Genomic DNA, 17631 nt, shown 5'->3' with positions numbered 1-17631 from the left:
GGTAAGGTGGGGTCAAGAGTACAGGAGCTGCCTTGTATAGGCCAACCGGCCTCTTGCGGACTCCTTACGTTCTTACGTTCTTATGTTTATACTCTCACAAAATGTCAAGAAGAATTCTGTCAGAATTTTTTCAACAAAAATTCGGAGTTGAAAGAATCCAATATGAATGGATCGGTCGCGATGTAGGCGCTGAGAGAGAGAGAGAGAGAGAGAGAGAGAGAGAGAGAGAGAGAGAGAGAGAGAGAGAGAGAGAGAGAGAGAGAGAGAGAGAGAGAGAGAGAGAGAGAGCACTCTTCCACACGTCTATATTTTTTTATTAGAATCAAGTCCGAGGAGGTGAGATCAGAAATAGTATTCGTTTTTTTAAGGAAAGAAAAATTATTAGAAATTTAAATTTCATAACAAAATTAATAAAAGAAACGTGCAAAAACACGTCATGCGATAAGGAGACAAGAAAATGAAAAGTGAATATAAAATGTGACAGGTTAAACAGCAAGGAAATTAAAAACAAGACTTATGAACAGTGTTTCCAGACCTCTCTTGTCAAATTACATAACACCGTTGAAGAATATCCTTGGTTTATTAAGGTTAATGAATTCCGTTTACTGAAAATATACCCAACTTCCGTAACACTGTTGAAAAATTTTCTTGGCATACATAAATTGAATAAATTAATAATTCTGTTAACTGAAAATACAACCAAATTATGCACTTCAAATTATGCATTATTCATTTTTTATGGTAATTATGGATTTACATGATAAGGTTAAAAGCATAAAATTTACTAAATATTACTGCTAAAGAGGTGCACGAGAAGAAGTATAAGTGAGTCCAAGTTCTCCCTTACTCTGATATGTCAGTTATTACCAACTCAAAACCGTGCGACAGACTCAAAATTGTTTTGTTCCCATACGTTAAAATACACAAACCTCACTACCAATTACTTTTATCTTGAGTTGTTTGCACCTTAAAATTACTAATAAGGACACTGAATATGCCAGATTTAGCCATAAACCAGTAACAGTGATTCATAGAAAACTCGAACAGTCAGTGGATGGAGTCTGGCATACTGATATTGTTGGAACTTGATGAAGATACGAGGGAAGGATTAGTATGAGGAAGCTAACTAGGATATAAGGCCCAGCTCTGTCCATTCCTCCATCACAGAGATCAGGGAGGTCGGCAGATGCGGCTTATCACTCTCTGAGCGGTCCACAATCCCATGGTTATCGTCGTACTCAGCTAATGTAAAGTCAACCTCCTCTGGCCCGCACATGACTGGAAGCCACAAAAGACCGTACAGAGCGCCATAGAAACCCTTGTCGATGTACTCTTCTTTAAGCTGATCTAGTGCAAAGGGCACAGCTGTTTTCCCCGCGGTTACGGTGCTGCGGAGTGAGTCGTAGTAAGAGGCCAGGAGCTGGTCAAGGTTGGGTCGTCGTATCTCGCCCTTGACGTTGAGGTTCAGGAAGTGTTGCAAGTCCAACGCTACTGAAGCAACACGGCAGCCTTGTAGGTCTAGAAACACCACCTCGATGGGACTGCCTGATGCATCGTACCTGAAAAGGGCACATGAGAACATGGAACTTTAGGAGCCTGCAAGAGGCCCGCCGTACCTAGAAAGGATTCGTCAAAACTTAAGAAAATGGGAAATCGTGTACTACTAAGGAAGACGTAGGGAAATGATAAATTAAAAAGAGACGTGCCTACAAAAATAAATACATTAGAGCATGAGAATATAGAAAGTCTTACAAACAAAGGAATATGTTAGACTAAGTATAAGGAATCGTACCTACCTAAAAATACAGAAAACCATAAAAACACGAAGAGTTGTACCTATAAAGGAATATGATAAAACAAAAGAACATAAAGGAGTTTCCAAGAGGTTAGTCAGTCTGTACATAGCAGCTCCTGGTAACCATCAATCCTCCCTATCCATGAATGTATCTAACTTTTTTCTAGGAGGTGACGATTGTTTTGGCACACCACATGAATGCAAAGTCTCTCCTCCTATTTCTCCTCCTCCTCCTCCTCCTACTACTACTACTACTACTGCTACTACTACTACTAGTACTACCTACTACTACTGCTACTACGACTACGAAGAGTACGACTATGACTACCACGACTACGATTACGACTACTACTACTACTACTACTATTATTATTATCATATTACAGAAAATGAAGCCGCTTAAAAGCAATAAAACCACCACCACCCAAAAAAAAAAAAAAAAAAAAACCGCTAAGCTCTGCTGCCCCTGCAAAAAGAAGACAATTCGAGACGTGTTTGATCGTCGACGTGCCGCAGGTCTGTCCGCGGTAAACCGGCGGCCTACCGCAGGCTGACCTGCTGCAGGTCGGAGAAATCGAAAATCGTATATAGTCGCCGGTTTACCGGCAGTATGCCGCCGGTCTGCCTGCGGTACACCGGCGGTAAACCGCAGGTGCACCGCCGGTCCCGGGAATATTGCCTATCTTGCCGGCGGTCAGGCCCCGATTGGCTGACTGGGAGTGATCAGGGACGATCGGGACCGTGCCCGGGGATGTGTGCGAGCCCCTTTAGGTGAGAGATAGACAACGCAGAAGTAATTAGTAATAGAATGACAATCAAGTCTTAGCCAGATGGTGGGAAAGTGTGATAAATCGAGTTTGTGGGCACAAGAGCAAGTGATATCATTGCGTACACAGACGCAGCATCCAGCTAGGATTGTAATTTAAGATGATGATAGTAGGAAGAAGCAGGACAGAGGTTACTGTCAGTTGCCCCAGACAACTGTTTCAATTAGGAAGAGAAGATGAGGTTTTGAGGAGGATAGATGGTGTTTCATAGAATGGGAATTAGAGCGAAGACCGCGAATGTTACAGAGGTTGATGAAGAGAAAGTCGAAAGAGCCAACAAGGTATCTCTTCGGGTCATTGCCAGAAGAAATGGGGTACGACCTAGGGACATCACTGGTCCCTTCCCCAGATAGAGAGTCCGAGGTTGGCCGTTAAAAGCTCGTGGTGAATTTTGATAAATTTAATGAGGACATGATATGTGTTGCGTGATTAAGGTAACTTTGGTGTAAAAAGTAAGAGAGCTGTCTTTACACAGAGCATGCTGAGCTACTTTCTGGGGTTCATGAGACAATATAAAAACGGAAAGTGAGGACACGGGAATTACTGATGATGATAATAATAATAATACCACCTACTACTACTACTACTACTGTTACAACCCACCTGAAGAGCATATTGTTGATCCAGCAGTCTCCGTGGATAATGGAGGCAAAGGGCGACTTTCTTTCTATCTGCTTTTCGTACAGCGGCCACACTTCGGGCAGAACCCTCTTGAGCCACTTCACTATCCTCTCGTAGCCTTCACTTTCCTCAAACGCTTTCAATCTTTTTTCCAAGAGACTGTTCATGAAAGTCCCCCAGTCGCACCCCAGATTGAACTTATGGGTCCACTCTGTTTGGAAAAAGTCGAACTTGTCTGTGAGTTCGATGTCACTCCTGGACTGGAAGATGTAGGATGCTGCGTGTAGCTTTCCCAGTTCTCGAAGCACAAGGCAACTGTGTGCCATGTCTAGTCCTAAAGATTTATCCCTCATCTGAAAACCCTTGACACGCAGGTTTTCAAGGAACAGAATCTCCTTCCCTTCATCTAAGCTGTGGTAGTAGCATTTGGGGAAGCGTATAGGCTGTTCTCCAAGTTGTTTAAGAATGGAGGTGACCATAGGCATAACCTCAGTGTAAAACCTGCATTCCTTCGTGAAGATTAAGTGGTGGAAATCGTCGTCCTTGAATTCACGAGTGGGACTAAGCTTCACCACATAGCAGGTTTCTTCCTCCGTACCTGCCACCTCGAACTTCACTGTTACGTTGAAGATGGAGGATGTTGCACCGTCTGTCTCTGATAATAACTCGACTCTCCATGACATCAACTTGGCCTCGCTGCCTTTATCATTCTGTAAGGCAGCTCGCACAGTCTCCTCTCCTATCCTTCCCATGGTAACTCGCACAACTGCAAGGAGTTAACAGAAATCATACACGAGCTTTGGAAAAAAAAGGGAAGAACGTTTCATATGACACACACTCCAGTAAAATCTCGGTACCTTCTTTTCCTATATTGTAAAACGTTTCTAGTAATGCCACAGGGTATGAAGTTGTGTTCCGGCACCTCAGAATGTCACTTACGCCTTCATATAATAGTAAAGAGAAGAAAATGCATGCCTCTAGTCAATAATATGAAAGTACAAATGGTTAGAATGTTGTACTGCCTCGTTTTCTCACCACCAACACCGCTTGTTCCGCGGTGTCACAAAACTAAAGCTATCAATCCAAATAACCTCTTACGATGGGCTTCGCCCCCCTTCGACTCCCTCCTCAAACCCTCCTCTGAAGGATCTTTGTACCTTTCGACCCCGCACAGAGTTCACCAGTCGATGCCAGTTCCGCCCTTTAACACCACGTCGCAAGGATAGTGACAATCATCTAAGTGTAAGGAAGTACCAAGGAGGACCTAAAAAGCGATGCAAAGCGGAATAGGTCACAAGAGGAAGAAGAAGAAGAGTGGTTGTTGATATCCTAGTTATTTACACACATACGTCATCCTTTGCTCTTATAATAATATAAATAAACTTTGGTGGGACAGATCCTACAAACAGTCGACAAAAGACACGGTACCGTGTCGAATTTCATATATGTATACAGGATGGGATGTTTGACGATACGGGGATGTCTGAAGACACCACACCGTCTCTCACCAAGATAATGTCGCACCCCTCCCTACCCCCTACCCCTCCCAAAAGAGTGCTGCCCCTCCCCGTCGTGAAGATAGGGCCACACCGGGCATCTTGCCTCGCCTCGCCCTACCCCGTCGCGTCGCCAAGATAGTGCCGCCCCTCCCTATCCCGCTGCACCGCCGCCAAGATACCCCAGGGTGAGTGTTACCTCTGTTTCTGTCATCACGACTCTCCATGACTTTCTTTGCAATTTCATAACGACCTTTCTTGGCCCTTTCATAGTGTAATGTTACGAATTTGTGGGCCCAGATGTTTTTACCCCGGTCCGGGACACTGCGCATGTGCCCCGAGCTCACCTTTTGTTTATCCTCCCTTTCGGGCTGAGCATTAAATGGGTACCTGGGGAAGGTAAAGTGTAGTAACCCGGATATCACACTTGCCTAACTGTGTCCCAGGGTTCTTTAAAATTTCCCTTGGTACCGCAGCAGTTTCGTGGTAACATTGTTAAATTGTTACTGCTGCTGCTGTTGTCTCTTAAGTTTTCTATGCTTCTGCTATCATTGCTTAGAATATTTAGTGTTATGCATGTCATGTACATCACTAACGTTACTTAATTAGGCTATATGTTATCGGTTTGAGATGATTTATGTGCTTTTGTCTAAGGTGAAGAGTATTGCTTGTTCAATGGGCACAGCACTTTTCCACGTGAAAACCGCGTATTCCACGTTCTGTGCCCATTGGGTTATTTTTATAACTGTGCCAAAGGTAGGTTTCCCATTAATTCATGATGCTACGGACATTATGCATGTCTTGTTCAGCATTAATGCAAAGTATGTGGTGAATATTTCGACTTGAGTTTTATACTTATGTTTACGGTGAAAAATTGTGCATTTTCTCTTACAGGGCCGCGTCAAGGGCACGTTTTCTTAGGGTTTGTCAGCTGTTCCTTGTTATGTGTGGCAGCATTAATGATGGAAGGATTATTTTACAACTCTCCTCTAACCTGAGCCTCGTTATATGTACGCTACTCGTCCCTGGCAAGCTTAAGAGATTCGTGTGTCGATCGATGAGCACTAAACGCGTAAAAGCTGTAGAATAGGCATTAAAATAGGGTTTAACAAGACTGGGTTTCATACATGGCTTACATCTGTACTTGACTAAGCTTGTTTTAGTTTATTGTTCGTATGTTTGGGAAAGCTAAAGGAGTGTGAGTGACAGTCTGAGTTCGTTTAATAGCGTCTAGTAAACATAAGCTGGTTCACAGAGACACAAACACGTTATCTTTGTGCTTATCAGATGCGTTTACCACTTACGTTTTATACCACTGACAATTATATATAAATACAATGACAAATGCAATAGGGAAGGACTATACAGTAGGAAGCAAACATAGATATAACAATGGTTTATGGCATATATTACTGAAGATCTCACACCACGTAAAGGATGCTGAGAGAAGCCTTATACTGACCTTGCGATCGTGTGTCTTGTGAAGGGTGCGAAGGGTGACTGGACGGGGTGGAGGCAGGGAGATGAATGTCATTGTTGGTGCTTGGGGGTTATGCGGTAAAGGTGGCTGCCTGACACAAAGGACTGCATAATATTATAATTGATAGTTTATTGTTGCAGGTAAACAACAAGGGAAAAGGGAGGAACATGCCATCCCAACCCCCAGGCAGGGCATATAAATGTGATTATAGGTAGGAATGAATGCACAACAAGGGAGGGGGTCCTCTTCCTCCTCACTCACCATCACATTATTTTAACCAATTTTTTTTTTTTTTTTTTTTCATTAGCGTACGTGCATTCGGCACTCAGCATAGGGGCCATTTATACCTTAAACAGACGCAAAACTTAAAACTTCCGAGCCAATGAGTAAAACTTTTTTTCCCGACCAGCAGTTATCGTGGTTAGACATTTGGTATTCCGAAATCCAGAGAAGGAAAAAAAAGAAGCAATTAAGTTCAATACGAAATGTAACCTCTCTGACATCGATTGATCCACTGGTTACAGAAACACTTTCATCCTCTTGAGATTTTATATTTTCCTTACTTATGAGGTCGGTGGAATGTTTTTTGAAAGTTTTTTTCCTAAAAAAAAAATGAGAAACGAGCGTACTATATATTTTCAAGTACAATAGGGACTAGCCCAATTACCTATCAGTTAAAGCAGACTTGTCTGGGTATAGGCAGAGATCCTTGAGTCAGATTATAACACCGAAATATTTTGATTCATTGACTGATTGATAGTTATACAACTAGGAGAATTAGGGAGTTAGGGTAATACTGGAAGCCACATGTGACTTGTGAGTGACTTACTCCGCGCTAAATATCCTGTTGAACATGGCCACTTCAAATTTTGTAAAGTGGTTCATGAAAGACAAATAACATAAAAAGAAAAATCCCCGAAGGGCGGGTTGTTGCATTTTCTCCTTCGTGACGTCACCACTGCCTTCATCACTGGCACCGCTGCAAGTTTATAGGGGATTGTCAACACAACTGAACTGCACTGGACGACTCTTGAAAATATAATTGTTCCAAATATACCAAGCAGTGTCTGAGAGAGGCTCCCAAGCCAAGGGTGTGCAGCACCAATCACCGCCTGGCCGTCACCTGTTGTCTCCCCTGCTCCTCCTGGCAACAGTCATGGGCAGGTAACACCAGAAATTAGGGACACTGGAAAGTCTTTTATTTGTTTGCGATCTCGCCCATAGCAGTCCCATACAGTAGACCTTTCATGAAGTGAAGTTAATACGCAAAACAGCAGTGCCATGGATCTTGGAGTCTAGAATGCCATGTTAATTGATTTTGCTGTGTTTGCATTCAAATCTGATTTTGTGCACATACAGTAGTGTAACCAATTCGCATTTAGTTAATACAACCTTATTACCATCTACTCTACTTGATAAATAGTGATTGAAGGAAGTATTCAGCATTCACTGAGCTGCTGTCTGGGGAATAGCCACTCTTGAGTTAGGCTCTGCAAATAACCACACTCATCCAAAATTGCAGAAAATATACTGAGCAGTAGTAAACTCCTGCAAAAGAACTGTATTACCTGGCCCCCAATGCTGTTACTGTCAACTGTCAATATAGATACTGAAGCAACTCCAGCAAATAATAAGCTATAGAATTATATATATATATATATATATATATATATATATATATATATATATATATATATATATATATATATATATATATATAAGTGAACCTGTTCTTACAAGCTATTGAGCTTGTGTTTACTTGTGTGTTAACAGAGTGGTTGGAATTGGACAGAGTCTGATGAGAAGGTGGATTTACAATGGCTTACTCCCTTGGAGAATGTACCACCAGTGGTCTCTGCCTCCACAGTCGTCCTCTGAGCAAAGGGTCAGAGTATAATCCTTGCCATCTTCTTATCTAATGTTAGATCAATAAAGTGGTCATGCTGATACTATTACTAACTTGATTAATGGCTATTTGATTAAAATAGGAATGGCACATTATGTTGGATATATTGTACATCACACTTCCCTGGTGTAGTTCATATAATACATTGCACACAATTCATATACTTCAGGCCCATGTTGTGGATCTGCGCTCTGACACAGTCACCAAGCCCACCCGGGGCATGAAAAAAGCCATGATGGAGGCTCTGCTGGGTGATGATGTGTACCGGGAGGACCCTACAGTCTCCGGTATGGACCTCCCTCACTCATGAACACAAATTCAGATAGCCACTATATGGAGAAACTAGGATCACTGACCTGTATCTTTGACTTCATTTTTTAAATATAGAATTTATGTTAACTTTGGACATTCATCTATCATCAATAGCTCTTTTGAATATTAGGACAGGTCATGTTACTGTAGGCTATTATGCTGAAAGGAAATATGACTAATAGGAGAGGAGAGTACTTGATTTTTTTATAATTGATCTCTTTGTAACTGGCATTTCATTTCTATTGGACACTTAAGCTACTGTTTTAAGCCATAGTGGAAGCTGGAGTGTTGTGAGGTGTGTGGTGTGGACTCCTCAGAGCTGGAGAGCAGGATGGCGGAGATAACAGGGAAGGAAACAGCTCTCTTTGTCCCTTCTGGCACCATGGGCAACCTCATATCATGTGAGATATTTTGGAGACTCTTCTAACTTCCTTATAACATTATATATTTCTGCATGATATGAAAAGTGAACCAATGAACTTGCTTGTGAAATATTAAATGTATTAAGTGATTAATAGGGTTATGAGAAGTGAGTTATGTTTCCCCACGTGTTGCAGTGTTGGCACACTGTGAACACCGCGGCTCAGAAGTGCTGCTTGGTGACTTGGCTCACATCTTCCTGTACGAGCAAGCTGGCATGGCTCAGGTCAGCCCCTCCTATTTATTAATACACTGTGGTTTTTGTAAATGAATGGCCCTGCTTTGCATTTATGATACCCAAAGAATAATGCAAAATGGTCCAGGGTTGTTTGATAATTTTGTAGTAGCACTACTCAAATAAAAAATTAAAAAATGCCAATTGAGAAAGAGGTAAGGCAAAGTGACACAAAGTCTTAAATATTATTCGCGGCTTACTTGGAAGTAGCATTTGAAGAATTAGAGTGGGAGAGTGGGGTAACATGGGAATCATGATAGATGGTGCATACCTTAACGACTTTGATTCATAGATGATATCATCTTAGGAATTGTCTGAGAAAACGTTAAGAGAATGGTCAAGGAATTTCACAGAGAGAGTCTGAAAGTAGGCATGGAGATGAATATGAAGAAAAGAAAGGTTAGCAAGACAACAAATAATGATCAAGATTGAAATACTAAAAAAAGTAGAGGAATATGTACATCCAGGATGAACAATTATTGCAAACCTAGATCATGAAAAAGAAACTCAAAAAGAGAATAGGAATGGGACTGTGTGCTTGTGGTAAACAGTAATGTCGTGAATAGCAACCTGCCGCTTTCCCAGTAGAGGAAGGTGTACATACAGTCAATGTATCCTGCTAGTCTTTACATATGATTCACAAACTTGGCGCCTCTGAAAATAGTTGCAGAGAAAGCTAAGAACAAAAAGGAATGGAGAGAAAACTGCTGGTTATAACATGGAGAGACAGGAAGGCATCACGGATTAGAGAACAAAGGTCGAAGATATTTTAAATTGACGAGAGTAGGTTATATCATGTAGAACTGATAACAGATGGACAACAAAAGTAACTGTCACAACCAGGGCAGTCATAGCAGGCAGAGGACCAGTTGGAGAGATGAAATTAAAGTATTCGCTGGAGCAGGATGGAGTACACTAACATCGGACAGAGAGGTGGAGAACTTTGGGAATAGCCTTTGGCCTTCTGGCCTGCAGTGAAATACAAATGGCTGAAGACAATGATATCTGAAAATGTTATATCTGCTTCACAAATTGATCTACAAACTGTATATTTGTGCAGATTCTTAGATGTCTGATTTCCAAGTAATGTTTAGGATTTATTTTACAGACGTGCCTCTCTCTGTTCCTCAGTCATCTTACATCTGTTTCCTCAGCTTGGTGGCATACAACCTCATATCATTCCAACTTCTGCCAATGGCACCTACGATGTTAGTGAGATTAGGATGCGCTTGAGGGATGAGGACATTCACTGCCCAAGAACATCTCTTATATGCCTGGAAAACACCCAGAACAAGTGTGGGGGTAAGGTTGTGCCACTCTCCTGGATCGATGAGGTGAGAAATTCTTAGTCTGCTTGGAGCTTCCAATTAGATTCAAGAAAGATTTTGCAATCCTCTTTAATAACCAGGAAGGACTGACATATATCTATAAATGGTGTGTTAATTTTTCTCTAAACTAGTGCTTGATTGTTTTTACTAGACATTGTTTTAACATCATAAGTAATTCTTTGATATCAATACCTGATAGCAAACTTTTCTTGTAGTTATGCTTCATAAGAGGAAACAAGAAATCACAGAATATTCCTCACTCAGGAAATTACAGTTGTAACAATTCTTGGCTGGATTCCACTTGTAAGGTCTGAATAAACTGAATGATGTAGACTTTATTGTATTTCCAGGCAGCCATTGTCAAAAGTAATACCAGCCATATAGTTAATATTTCATGATATATCACCTCTTGTGTCAGTATTTTCATTGTCTTGTGAGCTGTAGCCATTCCATATCCTTCTCAGATGTCTGGAATAGGTATTATTGCTCTTTGGACAGGTGGGCAAAGTGGCTCATTCATTGGGGATACCGGTGCACATGGATGGTGCCCGGCTCATGAATGCAGCAGTGGCCAGCGGGGACAGTGTTACTCGCATCCTTGAAGCCTGTGATACAGCCTCCATCTGCTTCAGTAAGGGCCTTGGAACTCCTGTTGGCTCTGTCGTTGTGGGACCACAGCCCTTCATGTACAAGTAAGCCAGTAATGATTAATTTTTAGATGGGACACTTATCATTTAACTTAGGCTGGGGTCACACATTCACGATTTTGAACCGCGACGGACGGCGACATTTGAATTTTCCAAATCGTGGTCCATCTCTATGAAAATTGGCCGATGGCTCGCGATATGTTTGCAATCGTGGAACATCGGTAGGATATAAGGACTAAATTACGACTCAATTATGACGTTATGCAACCGCTGTAATTGAGTCGTAATTCAGTGTAGTGAACCCCGACCAGTCTTGAAAGTATGGCCAAGATGTATTACAACGTTACAAGACCAATCCCGATGGGCGCAAATCGATTGGGAATTGCAAACGATGATTACAACGGATTAAGACATGTCGTGGAAACGTTGCCCAGGTATATACAATCTGAGGGAGGACACTCCTGGCTACAGTCACCATCCATTCCCCCCAGAAGGAGCAACATAGTGGGTCCTCATGCTGGAAATCCAACGTTGTAGCTCCACAACAGACAGCGGTGGAGTGAGTGATTGTCCCTTCTCCTTCAGCACGGCCAGTTTGCGAGCTGTGTTCTTGAATTCATTCACGCCTCAGTTGTATAGGAAAGGATTCTCTTGGAGCCATACCCCTAGCTCATTCTCCATGTCCTCATCCAGGATTACCTGCTTCTTCTTCCTCTTCTTCACCATCACTGTCCTTGTCATCACCTCCTCTTCACCATCACTGTCCTCACCATCACTGTCCTCGGTATCGGTTGATGTTTGCTGTGGTTCCTCCTCCACATCTGCCTCACCCTCATTCTCCACCTCCACCTCCTGTCTTTTACACACCTCCAGCATCTCTAATTCAGTATCTCCCAATAATAAAGTAGGGCTGCTTCCTGTGGCAGGGACATATGCAGGAAGGCTAGGCTCAGATGTAGGGGTGGGAAGGCTAGGCTTAGATGTAGGGGTGGGAAGGCTAGGCTCAGATGTAGGGTTGGGAAGGCTAGGGTCAGATGTAGGGGTGACAGATGGTGGCATGGATGATGATGTAGCAGGGCTTGGAACATCCTCCTCCTGATGAGGGAAATAAGTCTTGATTTTCTTTGCCCCAGCTTTCTTGTTCTTCCTTTCCTTCACCATCTTAAAGCGAAGTGTATGGATCTTGTTCTTGAAATAGAAAAAACAGTGCGAAGACAGTGACGGTGGACAAGTGCTTGGACAAGACGTGATCGCTGTGTGTCTAGACTGGCCGTGGTCCGTGACTCCGTCGCAGGGTGGCATGATGCGTCGTTGCTACATCGAGACAATGTTTTTTATGATGCCGATGATGCCAGACGGCACACGATTTTTCGTAAATAATAACGATGGTCGCCACAGAATCTTTATTGTACCACGACACAATTACGATTCTGTTACGATGGTCAGGATTATCTCCTGAAGAATGACAGTTGGAACAGAGAATTACGATGGTTTTGGGCGGGTGGAAGTTGTCGGGCTTTAGGGAGATGACTGACGATGCTTGGCAACGCAGTGCAGCCGCACCCCGATACACCACGTTTTGCTTCGCAATGGTCGGGAGCGAGCCATAATTCACTACACAATGCACCAATTTCAAGCGTTGCCGTCCGTCGCGGTTCAAAATCGTGAATGTGTGACCCCAGCCTTAGCCATGGAAAACTATATCCAAGATAAATAAAGTCTACCTTCACTCTTAAGAAAATAATTTTCCTGATCAGGATAGAGAAAAAAAGGCTTACAGTAATAACATTCTGCAGTACTCTTAAAAATGGAGAGGATTAGGGTGTCCACTGTCTAGACTGATTGGGTGTGGATTGCAAGATAAATTGAACTCCATTTTCAAGATATTAGTGGGGTGGGTTTGGATGGAGCTTGATGATGAACAGCAACCTCATTGATGCTTGGTGCCTGTTGGAGGGACATTTATAACTACACTTTTGTCTGGCATGCTGAACTCACTTCAACATTACTGAGCTTTAATATTAAATTTTTTCATGAATCTTCATTAGCAGTTGAAGAGGTACTTTCTTTTCCACCAGAGCTCTACGTATAAGGAAAGTGTTGGGGGGAGGCATGAGGCAGGCTGGCATGCTAGCTGCTGCTGCTCTTTACTCCCTGGATCATATGGTGGACCGCCTTGCCCACGACCACGCACATGCCCAGATGCTAGCGCAAGGTATGTACCACACCACACCTATGTAAGGTGTTCCACACCTTTAAATTCATGCATATAGTGTTGCTCATGCTTCTCAGGGACTTAATGCCCATTTATGTATTGAGTAGATGTATACTAATTAGTATTTCTTTCTTTAATTTCACTGTGCATTGTAAGTTGTGGCCTCGTGCTGTATTTATCTTACCTTTTTATGATTTTATGGTTTTCCTTTGCCTTTTACATATCTATGTAGAGATTATGATTTTTAATACAAGAAGTAATGGATGATTCTTCTCTGCAATAAACTTTGTTCACACAAGGTAATATATATATATATATATATATATATATATATATATATATATATATATATATATATATATATATATATATATATATATATATATATATATATATATATATATATATATATATATATTGCTTCCTTTTATAAGTGATGGATATTATTTTCTTTAGCACATCTATATATGGTAATCATTTTGTTCTTTTCAATAGATAAAGAAAGAAATAGCTATTGCCACATAAATATAGTCAGTTAGAATGTGTAGTAGGTAGTTTCTTAATGCTGTTTATTATGACTAACAGCCTTCTGAACCCTGCAGCAATACACGAGGCTAGCAGCAGCAGTGTGTGGTGCCGGCCCTCCGAAGTTCATACCAACATTGTTGTTGTTGAAGTTAATCCTGATGTCCTGAGTCCTGAAAAGTTTTGTGAACGAATGGCAATGGTATGTTCTTTTTATTACCAAACTTATAGATTTTTCTTCATATTCATTGTTGTGCACCTCCCCACACACTATAATACTAAAATTCATTAAAAAAATATGATACAATTTGATGGACCCCTTTTCAAGCCAGGATATCCAGAACACTTGTAGAAAGGGCATAACTTTCCCTTTATTGTCTCCAGCTGTCCTTTAGACTAGAGTATGCAATGGCAAATTTATGATAATCCAAAGCAAAAGCACAATAACCAGTTTGGCATGTTTTTTGATTGCTCAGGTCGGGAGAGGAGAGGAGACTGCAGTGGGGGGCAGCATTGTAGTGAAGGTGCTGCCCTGGGCCTGTGACGCCGTGCGCTTTGTCACCCACCACGATGCCTCCACAGCTGACATTGAGGCTGTGGTTGCCAAGCTCAGGTACGTCATCCAAGAGGTGGACAGCAGGGAAACCTGAGGAAAAGGTGGAGTTCTTATCAATGGGTTTGTGTTTGAAATCTGTTCAAATTTTCAGTGTTGTTGGATTTTCCAGTAAATGTAATTCTTTTATTTTGTTGAATGAAATATATTTTTTATTACACTTTAATCTGCTCAACCATATAAACAAGGCCTTAGATTGTATTACATGTACCTGTTCCAAATGATTATGTAATGTGTGTGTGTGTGTGTGTGTGTGTGTGTGTGTGTGTTCACTATATAATAAAATTATTTTACAAAGTATAGTACACTTTTTGAATGCCTACATGGGCTCAGTTGAGTAGATGAATGAAAGCATCCTCTTCTTCAGGCAAACTCTTGAATCTCACAATTATTTGATTCAGTTACTTCACCTGATGAGCTCTTTTAAGAGAAGTATCAAGATCTTTAGAACAGAATTCATCACCATCATCATTTCATTTAACGTCCGTTTTCACTCTTCCTGAGCGGTTGGACGCTTTATGGCTTTCCTCCATTCTACTCTGTCTTCTGCCCGATGCTCATTCAATCCCATCAATGCCAGTTCCTCCTGTATACACCTCCACATTTTCCTAGGTCTACCAACTGGTCTCCTTCCTTCCACCACCAATCTCTCCAAAACTCCCAGCACTGTATCCTCCCTTGCTCTCTTTTTATATCCAAACCATCGGAGTCTTTCCCTTCTGAGCACTGTTTCCAGGTACTCTACTCCACATCTGTTAGCTACATCTGCACTGGACACCCTGTCTTGCCAGCTGATCCCTACCATATACCTCAGCATTCTGCGATCACTTGCTCTCAATACCTCCATCAATTGGATTATTATTTTGGGAGAAGATCTGTCGTGCTATATGGGAATGTTTTGGGAGGCATTTTTATATCTTTAGCTCATGAACTATCTCCTGAACCATAAAAAACTCAAACACCAAGAGTGTTTTTCTTTCTTTAATTTTTACTCACCCAGTTCTCATGGAGATGCTAGAAGGTGGCTAAGAGTTTGCAACAGTTTGCTTATTGAAGGTTTTATTCCTTTTTGTAAAATATTCATCACTGGAGATATTTTTTGTTATTGAACAATGGTATTTTAGAGAGGAACACCATGAATAGTTATGACAGAAAATAAGTATATCACGTTCATTGAAAATACCTAACTGGAGAATAGGTAATTTGTGGTTTAATATTCATGACTCAAGACATCAGAAAGGTCCTTCTTAGTGTTCTGGTATTGGAAACTTGATTCCATACCTCTAAAGAAGTTGATTCAATCTGAGTGACCAGACATTGGAAATTAGGCCCCTCCTACCCATAGTGGTAGTATTCTGCTGCAGGTAGCCTTTATTTTAATAAAGGGCATATTTTACAATATTTTATCTGACTTTTATTTTGCCTGGCACCAACACGACATTGATGGATATTTCAGTAGTCAGGTCAATTCCAGTGTTCCTCAGGATGGTGTTCTTGGTCCACTTCCTTTTATTTTATATAGCAGTAGTGATATGTAGCATGTCATTTCCTCTCATTGGATGGGCTATGCTGATGATGCTTCTTTAATCTGCCCTATTCCTGATCCTCAAAGTAGGTCTCTTGTGGCCACTCAAGTGAATGCAGATTTTGATTTGATTTTTTCATGGTGTCAGCATTGGGGCATGAAGTTAAATCCTAGCAGCAGCAATTTTCGTTGCTCGAGTACCTCCAATCTACCGCCTCAAGATACTATCTTAATTGACAGCCAAGTAATCCACTTCTGTAACTCTTTGTAATTAATTGAGGGGAACGTGATGTAACTCTAGCTGATCTTTGAAAATGACATTAGGAAAACTGCCTCTCTAACATCCCAGAAGGCTGGTCTGTTGAGGATAAGCAAGGCTAGTTTTAATGACAATAATAACACTGGGTTACAAAAAAAAAATTGTAAGATGTAAGTTTTTTCAACTGATTTAGGACAAATTTGCACCACTGAATCTGAAAATTACACTTGTTTCTCTCAATCAGGTCAAGTTTTTGTGCTAAGTCAATTTTTTAAAAATCCAATCTTATAACTAAATTGAGAACATTTTTTTTATATTTTTGGTGGTTCTTTGTTAATATTTCTCATCTGAAATAGGTTTTAAAGATAAAAAATCATTTTCTAACACAATTCATTAATTAAATGTTAGAAAAATTGATCAGTGTACATTGAATAATAGACATTGATAAAGGTAAGGACATGTAAATTGGATATTAGGTCGTCATTGTTCAAAATTCAGGGCATGAACTTCCGTTTCTTTGAACTCCTAGAATGGTCAGCGGTAGGGATGTCTCTCTTCAGAGTCCAACAGTAATCAGCCATCATGACTGCATCCCAGCGTCCCTGATACCTGGTCTCCATCTCTCATGTCCTGATGGAATCTCTCCCCCTGCTCGTCGCTCATTGATCCCAGATTCTCAGGAAACCGATCCATATGTGAGAATAAGTAATGCATTTTGATGCTCATGTTGCATCCGAGGTTTCTGAAAGCAGTCAGCATTGGTGATAAGTTCTGCATAGTTCCTGGACTTCTTGTTACCAATAAAGTTCTTCACGACAAGAACAAAAGCCTTCCACGCTTCCAGTTCCACTTCGTTCATTGAGTTTTCAAACTCTGGATCTCTGATGAGCTGATGGAGCTGAGGACCGTCAAAGATGCCTGCTTTCAACTTCTCCATGGTCAATCCTGGAAAAGCATGGCACAAGTAAGTGAAGCAGCCCCCTTTTTTTTTTTTTTTTTTTTTTTTTTTTTTTTGTGTGTGTGTGTGTGTGTGGGGAGCATATTTAAACTACACCAACCGAACTTTACGACCTGCTAATGAGGCGGCTTTGCCCCTCTCGACCCCCATCCTAACCAAGGGGGGCTGTGCCCCCCTGGATCCTCCCATGTAGGGAATTTTCCTTAATTTAGGGATTTTTATAATGAAATTTTGGAAGTGGGGGGGGGGGGCGTCCAGGGGGGCGCAGTCCCCCTTGATTAGGAGGGGGGTCGAGGGGAGCGAAGCCCCCCTCATTAGCAGGTCGTAAAGTTCGGTTGGAGTAATTTAAATATGCTCCCCACCGAAAAGAAGAAAAAAAAAAAGATTTTCCGGCGCATCATACATGTGGGGGGGCGAGGGGGGCTGTTAGTTATAAAGTTGGGACTTCACTTACTTTCGAGACTATGGA

At 41.5% G+C, this 17631-nt stretch overlaps 2 protein-coding genes and 1 long non-coding RNA gene across 11 annotated transcripts in view; 1 reads left to right on the top strand and 2 right to left on the bottom strand.

Moving 5' to 3' along the window:
• Nucleotides 1-514: 514 nt before the first annotated feature.
• Nucleotides 515-6356, bottom strand: LOC126987844 (uncharacterized). The gene is made up of 3 exons (XM_050845268.1): nucleotides 6202-6356; nucleotides 3226-4009; nucleotides 515-1559 (listed from the first exon to the last, which is right to left on the bottom strand). Exons 2-3 carry the CDS (start codon nucleotides 3993-3995, stop codon nucleotides 1127-1129), a joined length of 1203 nt encoding a protein of 400 aa, XP_050701225.1. The 5' UTR covers nucleotides 3996-4009; nucleotides 6202-6356; the 3' UTR covers nucleotides 515-1126.
• LOC126987843 (uncharacterized) lies at nucleotides 4906-15824 on the top strand. 8 transcript variants are annotated; one of them, XM_050845266.1, is made up of 10 exons: nucleotides 4906-4927; nucleotides 7993-8104; nucleotides 8295-8412; nucleotides 8755-8838; nucleotides 8995-9083; nucleotides 10247-10426; nucleotides 10919-11112; nucleotides 13146-13282; nucleotides 13885-14009; nucleotides 14284-15824. In XM_050845266.1, exons 2-10 carry the CDS (start codon nucleotides 8018-8020, stop codon nucleotides 14455-14457), a joined length of 1188 nt encoding a protein of 395 aa, XP_050701223.1. In that variant the 5' UTR covers nucleotides 4906-4927; nucleotides 7993-8017; the 3' UTR covers nucleotides 14458-15824. The 8 variants fall into 8 exon arrangements, with proteins under 8 accessions (XP_050701223.1, XP_050701219.1, XP_050701215.1 ...); XM_050845258.1 differs by lacking the exon at nucleotides 4906-4927 and adding an exon at nucleotides 7136-7383; XM_050845260.1 differs by lacking the exon at nucleotides 4906-4927 and adding an exon at nucleotides 7432-7455.
• LOC126987846 (uncharacterized) overlaps nucleotides 14309-17631 on the bottom strand; it is a 30906-nt gene continuing 27583 nt past the window's right edge. The window contains exons 3-4 of one of the 2 annotated variants that reach the window (XR_007741239.1): nucleotides 17003-17149; nucleotides 14315-14453 (exon numbers count right to left, since the gene is read on the bottom strand). This is a non-coding gene — a long non-coding RNA (uncharacterized LOC126987846). Of the gene's footprint in view, nucleotides 14454-17002; nucleotides 17150-17631 lie in introns of both variants that reach the window. The other variant, XR_007741240.1, reaches the window with a different exon arrangement.

The sequence above is a fragment of the Eriocheir sinensis genome, chromosome 66, assembly GCF_024679095.1.
Source record: "Eriocheir sinensis breed Jianghai 21 chromosome 66, ASM2467909v1, whole genome shotgun sequence".
Lineage (NCBI taxonomy): Eukaryota > Metazoa > Arthropoda > Malacostraca > Decapoda > Varunidae > Eriocheir > Eriocheir sinensis.
Note: the sequence above shows the minus strand (reverse complement) of the source record. Positions and strands in the feature narration are given on the sequence as shown.

What these genes read in the sequence shown, in the direction of transcription:
- LOC126987843 (XM_050845258.1), top strand. An exon ending in CATGGGCAACCTCATATCAT is followed by an intron (nt 8,839 to 8,994) that starts GTGAGATATTTT and finishes CACGTGTTGCAG; the next exon opens with TGTTGGCACACTGTGAACAC. An exon ending in CCACAGCCCTTCATGTACAA is followed by an intron (nt 11,113 to 13,145) that starts GTAAGCCAGTAA and finishes CTTTTCCACCAG; the next exon opens with AGCTCTACGTATAAGGAAAG.
- LOC126987844 (XM_050845268.1), bottom strand. Translation starts at nt 3,995, where the DNA reads ATGGGAAGGATAGGAGAGGAGACTGTGCGAGCTGCCTTACAGAATGAT. An exon ending in ATCAACAATATGCTCTTCAG is followed by an intron (nt 1,560 to 3,225) that starts GTGGGTTGTAAC and finishes TGCCCTTTTCAG; the next exon opens with GTACGATGCATCAGGCAGTC.